General features: G+C 40.5%; 2 gene segments (V, D, J or C); both read left to right on the top strand.

The window, feature by feature from the left end:
* The window catches only part of LOC119264311, a 3,412-nt gene extending 1,078 nt beyond the window's left edge, over positions 1 to 2,334 (top strand). The window contains 2 exon segments of the C gene segment in view: positions 1,108 to 1,186; positions 1,888 to 2,334. Coding sequence covers positions 1,108 to 1,186; positions 1,888 to 2,210 — 402 coding nt within the window.
* A 4,988-nt stretch (positions 2,335 to 7,322) lies between these two features.
* On the top strand, positions 7,323 to 8,131 carry LOC119264310. The segment is given in 2 exon segments: positions 7,323 to 7,334; positions 7,540 to 8,131. Coding segments are annotated over 2 exon segments (336 nt in total).
* Positions 8,132 to 13,402: the final 5,271 nt, after the last annotated feature.

Here is a 13,402-nt window from a genome sequence, read left to right as displayed (position 1 = left end):
TAACTGGATTAAGTAAGTCAATGAATTATTTTTTTGAGTGGAGAGTCCAGCTGCAGCAGTGCAGTCTCTGTGCAGCTGGACTGAGGGGGTTTTTGTACACCTACTAAACACTGTGGGAACACGTAGCTACCACTGATCTCATGATAACTCTGACAGTAATAATCTCCTACATCTTCAGTCTGGACATTACTGATGGTCAGAGTGAAGTCAGATCCAGATCCACTGCCACTGAAACGAGCTGGAACACCTGACTTTCTACTGGTAGCCCTGTAGATCAGGAGTTTAGGAGCTTCTCCAGGTTTCTGCTGATACCAGGCTAGATAGTTATTGTTATATACTGCAGGGCTGGTTCTACAGCTGATGGTAACTGAGTCTCCTGGAGAAACAGTTTTCACTGCAGGAGTCTGAGTCACAGTCACCTGACCACTGGATCCTGAGAAAGTAAAAGAAAAAAAGAATGAAAACATTAAAATAAATATTGTATGAAACGTAAAATACAACAAAATGTACATCAAACAGGACAGAAATTAATTTACACAAAGATAAATGAGTGAGTTACCTTGAGTCCAGAGGGTGAGCATCCAGATGAAGATGGAGACCAAAGTCATGGTTGCTGTGGGTGAAGTTTGTGGGGCAGCAACTCTCAGTCATGAAGTGTTAAACTCACAGGACTATAAATACTAGCAGAGCACTGAAGCGTGGGCTGATCATGCAAAGTGGAGCCTCTATTAGAAGTGAAATATATTCCCTTTAATGTCCAGCAGAGGGCGCTCTCTTATTGTGCAGTTCTAACTGTCTCTGCCTTTCATTTGAGACTTTTAGAAGAACTTTTATCTAGAACACTTTCTACCAATTTAAATCTGTATATTTAGTGTTTAGGAAGTTCAGTTTGTCTGCTGTGTAAATTCTAAAGAACCAAGCGAGTCCTCAGTTTAGATATTTCACTGCTTATAAAATAATCCTTGTTGGGAATAAAAGGCAGAACGTGTGCAGATCTACAGTGTGTAGTTTATTCCATTATTAGATGATTGTAGAACCCATTAATATTGTATTATAGGTCAGAAATAGTGCGTGTAGAGGCTGAAGAGAGCGGCGTGTTGAGAGCAGGAGGTTTTTGTACAGCCAGTAAACCAGTTTGTATCACTGTGGAGGACTTTTGGTGGAGGAACCAAACTGTCAGTTGGAAGTAAGTCCACTTTTCCTCCTTATTCAAAAGGAATGTTTTATTAAAATTATTATGGATCAACAGTACAGACATACTTGATGTTCTTCTAAATCAGTTCTGATCCAAATTTGAATGTATTTCATTAGAACTTGGCTGAAGTGTGGCGAGCGTGGAGCTTTAGGCTTTACCACGAGCTCCTGTTTCTGAACTGGATTTCTTTTCTTTAAAGCACTAATATTTCCTAAAGGTTTCCTGTGAAGTGTTCAGTAATGACATTTCTTTAAAAAGATCAGCTGTAGAGCTGGATTGTAGTGTCAGTGTTGGGCTCCATTACAGCAGTTCTGTCTCCATCTGGAAGCCACAATGTGGAGGTTATTATGAGCAGCGTTTTCTGCTCTAAAGCTTTGAAGCCATAGTACATGGAGACTGCAGTTCCATTTATTTAGGGATTATTTATTGTTTTGGAGGAAATAAAATCATGTTCCATTTCAAATTTCCCATCACAGGATGTGCAGAATGTCCGAGTTTTACTGAGTGATATTCAGTAATATTTTCTAATGAAAATGGAAATGAAGTGCAGCTATGAATGTGATTGGAAATATGAGTTTGTGTGTGAAACGGTTGAGTTTAAGGTTGTAATTAGAGTTTGGTTTTTAATGCATCACTGAACTCAGTTGTGCTCTGTTAGAAATAAGGGAAATGAAACTGTGTGTGTGTCCTAGGTGTGGCCGCGCCCACCCTCACGGTCCTGCCCCCCTCCAGCGTGGAGCTGCAGCAGGGGAAGGCCACACTCGTGTGTTTGGCCAACAAGGGCTTCCCCTCAGACTGGAGGCTGAGCTGGAAGGTGGACGGGAGCAGCTGGAGCTTGGGGGTTAGCCAGAGCCCTGGGCTTCTGCAGAAGGACGACGGCCTCTACAGCTGGAGCAGCACCCTGACCCTCCAGGAGGACCAGTGGCTAAAGAAGACAGTGACCTGTGAGGCCACCAAGGACTCCCAGACTCCTGTCAGCCAAACCCTGAGGAGAGAGCAATGCACTGGGCAGTGAGCGTCCACGCGTGTGTTGGAGCTGCTAGAGCTCCTCTTGATCTTCAGTGAGCTCAAACATGGCTCTGCTTAATGCTCTGATCTTCATCTCATCACTTCATCATCACAATAAAGAGCTTCAGTATAAATATCTACAGTCTTTCATTGTTTATTGTTTTATTTTCTTTATACTAAACCAGCAACAATAAACATGTAAACATTTCTTTGATGTTTAAGCCCACCCCCAGCTGGTTGGGCTGTGGGGGGCTGGTTTCACTTCTTCCTTTAGTGCTGCTGATGACCATCAGTGTGTCAGTCAAATAATAACCTGTTTTATTTCTACAGTACCTTTATTAAACTCAAAGCAGGTAACAGTGAAACAGAACGAGTGCAGAAACAAACAGAAAGAGCTCTAACATACAGGAGAAGAGCATCAGCTCCATCTGAATGAACATGTAAAGGGAGGTAAAGCACTGAGTGAACAGGGGGGGTTTGAGTTGTGTGTTAAAGACAGAGATAGAGGGGAGTTCCAGAGGTTTGGAGCTGTTCTCCTAAATTCTCTCCCACTGACTGAGGACAGTCTGATTCACTCTAATCAGACCAGCTCCAGAAGACCTGAGTGTCCCAGCTGGCGTGTAGAGATGGAGGAGGTCAGTAAGGTATGAAGGTCAAGGCCATGTATGTGTGTGAAGGTCATGAGCAGCAGCCTGTATTGACCACACAAAGGGGCAGATAAGCAGTGCAGGTTATGGAGAGCAGGTGTGATGAGGGCAGAGTGCTTAGTGTGAGTGACGACTCCAGCTGCTGAGTTCTGAACAGACTGGTATTTAGGGAGGAGTTTAACTGGGAGTCCACTAAGAAGGTCATTACAGTAATGAAGGTGGAACTGATAAAGATCTAATCTACATTTCTGCAGCACTGCTGATAATCATGGGGCAGAGTCTGGAGATATGAGGAAGGTGGTTTGTACTCTCCTGAGTATTTTCATATCATAATGCATGTACTTTTACTGAAGTATATTAATGAGTAAACTACTTTTTACTGAGTGATACTTTGCCATTAATATTTACTAATTCCTTTGTGTTTAATTTGAGAATATTTTATTGTGGTCAACATCAGTGGTACTTTATTTTGGGTGGTCCTTTTAGATAAAATAAACAACAGACACTTACTAACATATCAGCAACGTGTCAATCATGGAAGAGCAGTGAATACATTGAGTAGATTATCAAGAGAATTTTGATTCACTGTGTAAGTAAAAATTGTTTATAATCTGCTGAATTCAGTTGTTTTTCCCTTTATTTGTTGTCCAAGTTTAAATGTGTAGGTGTTTAATCTGAGAGGAACTGAACATTAACAGGTTTAATACAGACACTCAACACCCTCAACAAGCAGTAACAGACACACTGACATTATTCTGTACCTGGAGCTTCACCAGATTAGGCTTGAGTTATGGTTTGGGTTAGAATCAGAGCCAGAGTGAGAGTTAGGATTAGGGCTAGGGTGAGGGTTAGAATTAGGTTTGGAGTTGAGGTTAAGGTTAGGATTAGGGCCAGGATTAGGTTTGAAGTTGAGGTTAAGGTTAGGATTAGGGCCAGGGTGAGGGTTAGGATTAGGTTTAGAGTTGAGGTTAAGGTTAGGATTAGGGCCAGGGTGAGGGTTAGGATTAGGTTTGAAGTTGAGGTTAAGGTTAGGATTAGGACCAGGGTGAGGGTTAGGATTAGGTTTGGAGTTGAGGTTAAGGTTAGGATTAGGGCCAGTTTGAGGGTTAGGATTAGGTTTGGAGTTGAGGTTAAGGTTAGGATTAGGGCCAGGGTGAGGGTTAGGATTAGGTTTGGAGTTGAGGTTAAGGCCAGTGTGAGGGTTAGGATTAGGTTTGGAGTTGAGGATAAGGTTAGGATTAGGGCCAGGGTGAGGGTCAGGGTTTGCTTAATGTTAGTACTGGTTTAAGTCTACATCATGTAGCATATCAACAATACACCTACTTAATTTAAAGCTGCTGACAGAACAAAATCTCCATTTTTATCATTTTTCAGTTTTTGAGATAATTTGAAAAGGCCTGTTGGACTTTACATCATGTGTAAATATTATGACGAACAGACCAAAAGAACTGGTCCAGAACTACTTGGAAAAAAGTCTGGTTCCATTGACTTACATAAAAGGTCAAGTAGGTTTTTTCCTTCTCCTGTAAAGGTACAGTTTTGGAGATACAAGGTTTCGTTTGACAGCAGTCATAAGAAATGTATAAACATTACAACTGCACGTCATTTAGCTCAGTGTCTTCAGACGTCTTACTGCTACTTCACTGATATGTTGTGGATTTGTTACTGATACTCTGTTAAAACGCTATTAATCCTCAATAAAGACCAGATAAAATAAAGTGTTACCACAGCATCTGTACAGCTTTGTGATTGGTGACATCTCTGACTTTGGACTCAGACCCCAGGGTGGATCCAGTTAGACTCTTGGGAAGTTCTGCACTGAAGAAACACAGAACAACAGTGTAAGTCGTGTAGTGTGAAAGGTGTTGAGAGAGAAAGAGCAGCTTCAAATCAGACTCCAGTGAAAGTGTTGATGCTTCAGTCAAATCATGACATTAATGTAAAAATTCAGAAAAAAATGATCTGCTGTAGATGACAAATATTAACTGAATGTGATTAATCTGAATTAAATCACATTAAAAGAGGATCTTGTGATCAGGACCTCTACGGGGTTTGTACTGTAATGTTAGCAGCAAATTAAAGGTGGTCCAGATGAAAATTTCATAGCAGCTCTGACTTAAACAGATGTTCAAAGCTGATAACAGACGATCTGTTTACATGTTTACTGTGTTTCAGTTTTAGAGTGACGTCTTCAGAAAAATCTAAACTTAATATCTGTCTCTGAACATCACTGGAGGAGCCTGAATGTCTTCATGTGGAAAAAAACAACTGAACTTCTATTAATCAAACAAATACTGTAAATTATCAAAAGTTCTGTTGAATAAAACCAGAGAAACTTCTTTTTACCACCTACTAATTCTTTAGGCTGGAGGGAATATTGTTTACAGTCTACTGACCTCTGAATATGATCTCCTACTAAAAGCTGATGAGTCTGAGTTTGTTGAAGGACTTCTTCAGGGACTCCCTCTTTCTCAGGACTGAGAGAAACATCCATTTCATAATCTGTCCAGATCCTTATAATAAACTTTAGAATAAATGAGACTGGAGCTGAACTCTACAGCTAGTTCCAGACCTGTGGAGATCAGGAAATAAACCCCTAAAATCACAAAGCATTTCCAGTCTAATGAACAGAAGAACAAACTCCATCTAAAGTCCTGATTTCCACAGAGTGTGTTATTGTGTGTGTCCATCCTCCCCCTCAGCACCTGCAGTAGAGTCCAGCTGCAGCAGTGCAGTCTCTGTGCAGCTGGACTGAGGGGGGTTTTTGTACACCTACTAAACACTGTGGGAACACGTAGCTACCACTGATACTGTGTACACTCTGACAGTAATAATCTCCAGCATCTTCAGTCTGGACATTACTGATGGTCAGAGTGAAGTCAGATCCAGATCCACTGCCACTGAATCGAGTTGGAATACCTGACTGTCTGCTGGTAGCGTAGTAGATCAGGAGTTTAGGAGCTTCTCCAGGTTTCTGCTGATACCAAAATATATAAGGATCACAACAAAGTGGTGCAGGATTTGTTCTACAGCTGATGGTAACTGAGTCTCCTGCAGAAACAGTTTTCACTGCAGGAGTCTGAGTCACCGTCACCTGACCACTGGATCCTGAGAGAAATAAAAGAAAACAGAAAGAAAAGATATTAAAATATATTTAAAATACAACATTAAAGGATCTATATAACTATATAAAATACAAAAAGAATGTACATCAGTCAGGACAGAAATAAATTCCTACAAAGATAAATGCGTGAGCGACCTTGAGTCCAGAGGGTGAGAGTCCAGATGAAGATGGAGACCAAAGTCATGGTTGCTGTGGGTGAAGTTTGTGGGGCAGCAGCTCTCAGTCATGAAGTGTTAAACTCACAGGACTATAAACACTAGCAGAGCACTGAAGCATGGGCTGATCATGCAAAGTGGAGCCTCTATTAGAAGTGAAATATTCCCTTTAATGTCCAGCAGAGGGCGCTCTCTTGTTGTGCAGTTCTATCTGACTCTGCCTTTCATTTGAGGGTCTCTGCAGCTACGACTGCCACACAGTCTGTCTGGATCAGGGCTGGAGGACTTTTTGGTGGAGGAAACAATGAAAACAGTAAGAACCTTTTCATCTAAAACTTTTAGAAGAACTTTTATCTAGAACATTTTCTACCAATTTAAAACTGTATATTTAGTGTTTAGGAAGTTCAGTGTGTCTGTTGTGTAAATTCTAAAGGACCAAGCGAGTCCTCAGTTTAGATATTTCACTGCTTATAAAATAATCCTTGTTGGGAATAAAAGGCAGAACGTGTGCAGATCTCCAGTGTGTAGTTTAGTCCATTATTAGATGATTGTAGAACCCATTAATATTGTACTATAGGTCAGAAATAGTGCGTGTAGAGGCTGAAGAGAGCGGCGTGTTTAGAGCAGGAGGTTTTTGTACAGCCAGTAAACCAGTTTGTATCACTGTGGTACACTTTTGGTGGAGGAACCAAACTGTCAGTTGGAAGTAAGTCCACTTTTCCTCCTTATTCAAAAGGAATCTTTTATTAAAATGATTATGGATCAACAGTACAGACGTACTTGATGTTCTTCTAAATCAGTTCTGATCCAAATTTGAATGTATTTCATTAGAACTTGGCTGAAGTGTGGCGAGCGTGGAGCTTTAGGCTTTACCACGAGCTCCTGTTTCTGAACTGGATTTCTTTTCTTTAAAACACTAATATTTCCTAAAGGTTTCCTGTGAAGTGTTCAGTAATGACATTTCTTTAAAAAGATCAGATGTAGAGCTGGATTGTAGTGTCAGTGTTGGGCTCCATTACAGCAGTTCTGTGTCCATCTGGTAGCCACAATGTGGAGGTTATTATGAGCAGCGTTTTCTGCTCTAAAGCTTTGAAGCCATCGTACATGGAGACTGCAGCTCCATTTATTTAGGGATTATTTATTGTTTTGGAGGAAATAAAATCATGTTCCATTTCAAATTTCCCATCACAGGCATGTGCAGAAGTGTCCGAGTTTTACTGAGATGAAATTCAGTAATATTTTCTAATGAAAATGTAAATGAAGTGCAGCTATGAATGTGATTGGAAATATGAGTTTGTGTGTGAAACGGTTGAGTTTAAGGTTGTAATTAGAGTTTGGTTTTTAATGCATCACTGAACTCAGTTGTGCTCTGTTAGAAATAAGGGAAATGAAACTGTGTGTGTGTCCTAGGTGTGGCCTGCGCCCACCCTCACGGTCCTGCCCCCCTCCAGCGTGGAGCTGCAGCAGGGGAAGGCCACACTCGTGTGTTTGGCCAACAAGGGCTTCCCCTCAGACTGGAGGCTGAGCTGGAAGGTGGACGGGAGCAGCTGGAGCTCGGGGGTTAGCCAGACCCCCGGGCTTCTGCAGAAGGACGACGGCCTCTACAGCTGGAGCAGCACCCTGACCCTCCAGGAGGACCAGTGGCTACAGAAGACAGTGACCTGTGAGGCCACCAAGGACTCCCAGACTCCTGTCAGCCAAACCCTGAGGAGAGAGCAATGCACTGGGCAGTGAGCGTCCACGCGTGTGTTGGAGCTGCTAGAGCTCCTCTTGATCTTCAGTGAGCTCAAACATGGCTCTGCTTAATGCTCTGATCTTCATCATCACTTCATCATCACAATAAAATCTTCAGTATTAATATCTACAGTCTTTCATTGTTTGTGTTATTTTCCTTTTCCTGAAACAGCAACAATAAACATGTAAACAGCTCCTTGATCTGTAATTTACTGGAATCAAGTTGGTTTATTTCTCTTCTAAAAATAAAGCTTGTAGATTTGATTAACTGCAGTGTTTCCACTTTTGTGTCATGATTTTTTGAGGCTTTATTTTAAAAAGATTAATCATGAGACAAAATTATTTATTTCTCAGTCATGAGAAATAAGATTATAGTCCAGAGGAGTATTTATTAGAAAATCAATGAATAATCCAATACATATTCATAAAAAAAACAATTATACAAATAAAAACGTAAACAAGTTGTTGTCAGGATAACAGTTCAACTCTGTCCCAATAAAATCAAATCTTTATTCAGTTTTGTATAAATGTAATGTTTCTGATTCAGAGACTCTAAAGAACTCTTGACTCTATCAGCCACTTTCATTAACCTGAAAACACTGATGCATCACACTGTTGTCCACCCAACCAGGCACTATTTGTTTTAATAAAATTGTGTTTTTAATAGTAATAAGTTTCATTTTTATAGCGCCTTCCCCACAAGTTTGGTTTAAGTATAAACATTATAAATGAAATTTAGTGAAAAGCAAATCACTGAGAAACAGGCAGGTTTTGGTTTGTGTCTTAACCTTCCTCTAGTAGTAACTTTCTGTTACTCTTTCTTATGTTACCGGGTCGGTTTTGACCCGTGTCTTAAATCACCCTTCAGATACCCTAAAAACAATTATTTATCCTACAATTTGTTTCTTTCCTCTTAGTTACCTTGTTAGGCTTCCTCATCCATGAAATGATTGGTTTAAATATTTTTTGTTGAGAGAATATTTTTCTTTTGAGAGAATACCCGTCATCTTCAATATAAAAATATAGTCAAATGAACCTCAAGAGAATAATATAAATAAAAAAAGGTTGCTATAGTACCTCACTATTACTAAAGGGCATTAGAACACATTTCCTAAATGTAAAAAAATATATAAATGTATATATTTTTATTATTAACTCAATTTTCACCCATTTCATTATTAAATCAATTTTGACCCATATATAATTACTTCAATAAGAAGGCAAAAAAATAGAACTTTAATACAAATACTAAATGAAAAGTACCAGTAATAAACAATAAATAACTAGTATTAAATAATAATAATAATATGTAGATTTTCAATGTCAAACAAACAACAGCCAATCAAGCAAATCAAACTCTCCAAAACCAAGTACTAGTTTTATAAATAATCTGTGTGCAAGAACATGCATGTGTACTTGTGCAATATTAGATGCATGTGTGGCAAAAAGTGACACTTGTTGTGTGTTCTTTGCAGAGATATTTTTGCAGGTGAAGCACAATGTGTTTGTCTTTCTGTCCTTATTGCTAGGGCAGACCTGACACCTCTTTCTTTTAGAATCAGATGGTCTCACTGGGGTTGTGGCTGTTGTGGTTGATGTTGAAGCAGGGCTGGTTGAGGAGGATGCTGGTGCTGATGCTCTTCGTGTTGCTGTGGGTGTGGATGGAGTGCTTGATGAGCTCTGCAGCTGTCTGACCAAGGCTGCAGCGGCTGGGTCTCGGGGCACCCGTTTCCTTTGCTCTATTTGTGCCTTAACAAGGGATCTTCCTAGCTCCTCAAGAAACATCCTTCGCTTGTTTTCTTTTGTTTGAGTTCCACCCTTGGTGAATTTGGTTCCACAACACAAATGCATTGTATGCAGAGACATCGAGGATGTTGTAAAATACAACCATTGGCCATCTCCTGGTCATTCGCTGGCAAGTGTAGGTGGCAGTTAGCTTGTCCAGGTTGTCCACTCCTCCTTTGTTTTTGTTGTAGTCCAGGATAATGATGGGCTTTTTGTCACTTCCTGATGACACAGCTGCATCTTTGTGAAGAGTGGACATCAGAATCACATTCCGGCATTTTTTTGGACAGTATGAAACCGCAGTGGTGGTGTCTGTAAAAACAAACTTTGAGGAAAGTAGAGCCCTGTCCTTCACCTGCAACATTTCAGGGGGCAGCTCAGGGTTATTCTTTTTTACAGTGCCCACCATGGTGAGTTTCCTTTTGAGAAGTTCTTGTCCAAGGTCATAGCTGGTAAAAAATTGTCACAAGTAATGTTGTGACCCTGCAGTCCAGAAGTCATATCGAGGACTACATGTTTTCCTTGTTTTTTTTCAGGTATGCCACTTGCAGACTTGCCTGTGTAAATCTTTAAATTCCATGCATAGCTAGTTTTTGTATCACAGGCTGCCCTGACTTTTATTCCATATTTGCCTGGCTTACTGGGCATCCACAAAAAGGGAGAAAACGTTCATCAACTGTTACCTCTGGCCCTGGGTTGAACATTAGTGGAAGGAGCTGCACCCATTTCTCTCAAACAACCCTGATGGGAGAAAGTTTGTCAGATTTTGCTCTGGTGTCTCTGTTGTCAAATCTGAGGACTCTTGATATCATATGAAAATTTTGATGTGACATTGTTGCCCGGAATATATTCCTGCCTGTCGATGCATCCCAGAGACTATCAGTGGCCTCATTGCTGGATTTGTACACTCTAGCAAGGAGAAGAACACCAATGTAGGCATCCAGATCTTCCTCAAGAATGTCATTCCACATGTTGTCGTGAACTTTTTTTCCTTCAAGGTTTGTCATAGCAATAATAACTTTTTTTAGTGACGATGGCATAAACAGATCAAAACATGTCTTGATGTCACTTGATGACACTCTTGTCACAGCAAACCTTGTGATCCCTGGGGTCATTCTGATACCATTTGCAGCATCTGCCCTGCCATGTATATCAGGAGGTACTGAGCTCCAACAGATACCACTTTTGGATTTGAATCTTTTGGTAGGAGTGGGAGCAGCTTCAGCACTGGTGACCTCCTCATCAGACTGATCAGATGTGTCTGTGTCTTCCGGGTGATACTCTACATCATCTTCTTCCTCAGAAATCTGCTCATCTGTATCAGATTGCTGCTGTGTGTCCTCTGATTCATTATCATCAAATATATGATCCAGAACTTGGCTTACATCAAATCTTCTTCTCATTGTTGCATGCTGTAAGCTGGAAATGTATACTCTGCAAAGCACCAACTCTGAACTGATTTGGCTGGGCATGTCTGGGCATGTCTGTCCAGAAGCTCCTAACTGTGTTTGGAGGTAGAGCCCCAAGTGTTTGGAGCCCCAAGTGTTTGGAGGTAGAGCTGCCTGTGGGTTGTTGGTTTACAGTGTGTTTATGATTTAAGTTTTGGAATTTATTATTGTTTTCTAACCTTAAATTATACCTTGGTCAAAATTGACCCTAACAACAGAAAGGTCATAATTTTATCCAGAGAATTTTGTAATTTAATAAATTATATTTATATGTATTTATTTTGTTTAAATTCTAGAGAGTTCAGTTTCTAGATTAAGTTCTAGACAAAGTAACAAAAAATGGATGCAATAAACACATTTATGTACTATTTTTATGCATTTAAACTTACAAACAGGTCGCTCACGAGCCTAACACTAGAGGAAGGCCGAGACAAATGTGAGATCATGGAGACTTTGAGGAAGTGACTTGCAAAGTTCTAAAGTTACAATGAACCACTGTCTGAGGACGATCTAAACTGGGGTAAAGAAAGCAGTACCAGAAGACCTTAGTGTACGAGCTGGTGTGTAGAGTTACTCATAAACACACTAATCAGCATTTCTGCATCACTGCTAATGAGCATGAGACGGACCCTGGAAATGTTAGAGGAGACTGAAGGTGGTTTAATCAGTGAGCTGATATGATAATCAAATTAAATTTGATAAATATGATAAAACACAATAAAATACGATATGATAAAACAAATTAAATATGTCACCTAGATCAGAAACAGGTTCTGAGGGTTTTACATGAACTCCGTCAATGTTAAAGCTCATATCAGAGTGAGTGCAAGAAAATATTTTGGGGGTAATCAGGAAATCAATCTCATCAGAGTTAAGCATAAGGAAATTACAGCTCTTCCAACTTGTAATATCCCAACAGACAGTTAGAGAGGGAGAGGGCAAGAGATTAGAGGAGTTGAAGCTGATTTATATCTGTTTCTCATTCACATAACAAAGAAAACTGAGTCCATGCTGATGAATTATACGGCCCTGTGAAAGTGTGTAAATTATAAAGAGGAGAGGACCAAGGACAGAACCCTGGGGAACCCCTTGAGCAACATGAGAGACATTTTCCAGTAGTTTAGCAGCGAAAGGGAGATTCGAGTTTGGTCTGAAATGATTTAAACCAGTTGAATCTAAACCAGATTTCTTCATGACCGGCACAACTGCAGCAGGTTTTAGTTGGAACAGGACAATTCCAGACATACAAGATTACTCAGGTGAGAAATGGGAGTAGAGATAACTGGAAGACTTTTGTTGGTATGGCACTGGAAGGATTTAACTGGTATATTGTGGTCTCTGATATAAACTCTTGAAAAGGTTATGTGTAGAAGCAATTTTATTATGAAGAAACAGGAGAAGTTCCTCAGATCGCTCAGCAGAGCCAGAAACATTAGATGCAGGGGGTGAATGGGTTTGTTAACTGTGGTAAAGAGTGACAGAGGCCTGAAATGAACACTGCTGATTGTAGAAGACATGTGGTGTGAACAGGAAACATTGATGTCAGATCTGCCAACTTCTTCACTGCATGCGATGAGCTGAACATTAAGGCCAGGTTTCTTCTAAAAGAAGAGGGTACAACAAGGTCTTCGAGGAGGCATGAGCTTCAGAAGCTTTAAAGAGAGAGTAACTGTAATTTGAGAGCATCTCTACTGGACAGCATTCATTAATAGAGTAAAGAGGAAAGGAAGATTGCATGGAGATAGAAAAGGACAGAGGATCAGCCGACTGAAGGCCATGATAGGATATGTATTAATACAATTATTGTTTATGTATTCATATTTATAATAGCTGTTACTAATATAGTACATCATGAGCTATTGATGTTGATAACATACAGTAGAAAAGCATCAGCTCCATCTGAATGAACATGTAAAGGGAGGTAAAGCACTGAGTGAACAGGGGGGTTTGAGTTGTGTGTTAAAGACAGAGATAGAGGGGAGTTCCAGAGGTTTGGAGCTGTTCCACTAAATTCTCTCCCACTGACTGAGGACAGTCTGATTCACTCTAATCAGACCAGCTCCAGAAGACCTGAGTGATCTTGAGGGAGTTTGGCTGAATGAAGCTGAACATCTGGTGAAAGTGCTGCTCTATTCTGGGAGAAAGAGGACGACTCAGGCCTGTTCATGCAGATCTGAGTTCCACCCCACTGCTCTCTCTCTCTCTCTCTCTCTCTCTCTCTCTCACTCTCTCTCTCTGTCTGTCTCTCTCTCTCTCTCTCTCTGTCTCTCTCTCCCTCTCTCTCTCTCTCTCTCTCTCCCTCTCTC

The sequence above is a fragment of the Pygocentrus nattereri genome, chromosome 11 (genome assembly GCF_015220715.1).
Source record: "Pygocentrus nattereri isolate fPygNat1 chromosome 11, fPygNat1.pri, whole genome shotgun sequence".
NCBI lineage: Eukaryota > Metazoa > Chordata > Actinopteri > Characiformes > Serrasalmidae > Pygocentrus > Pygocentrus nattereri.
Note: the sequence above shows the minus strand (reverse complement) of the source record. Positions and strands in the feature narration are given on the sequence as shown.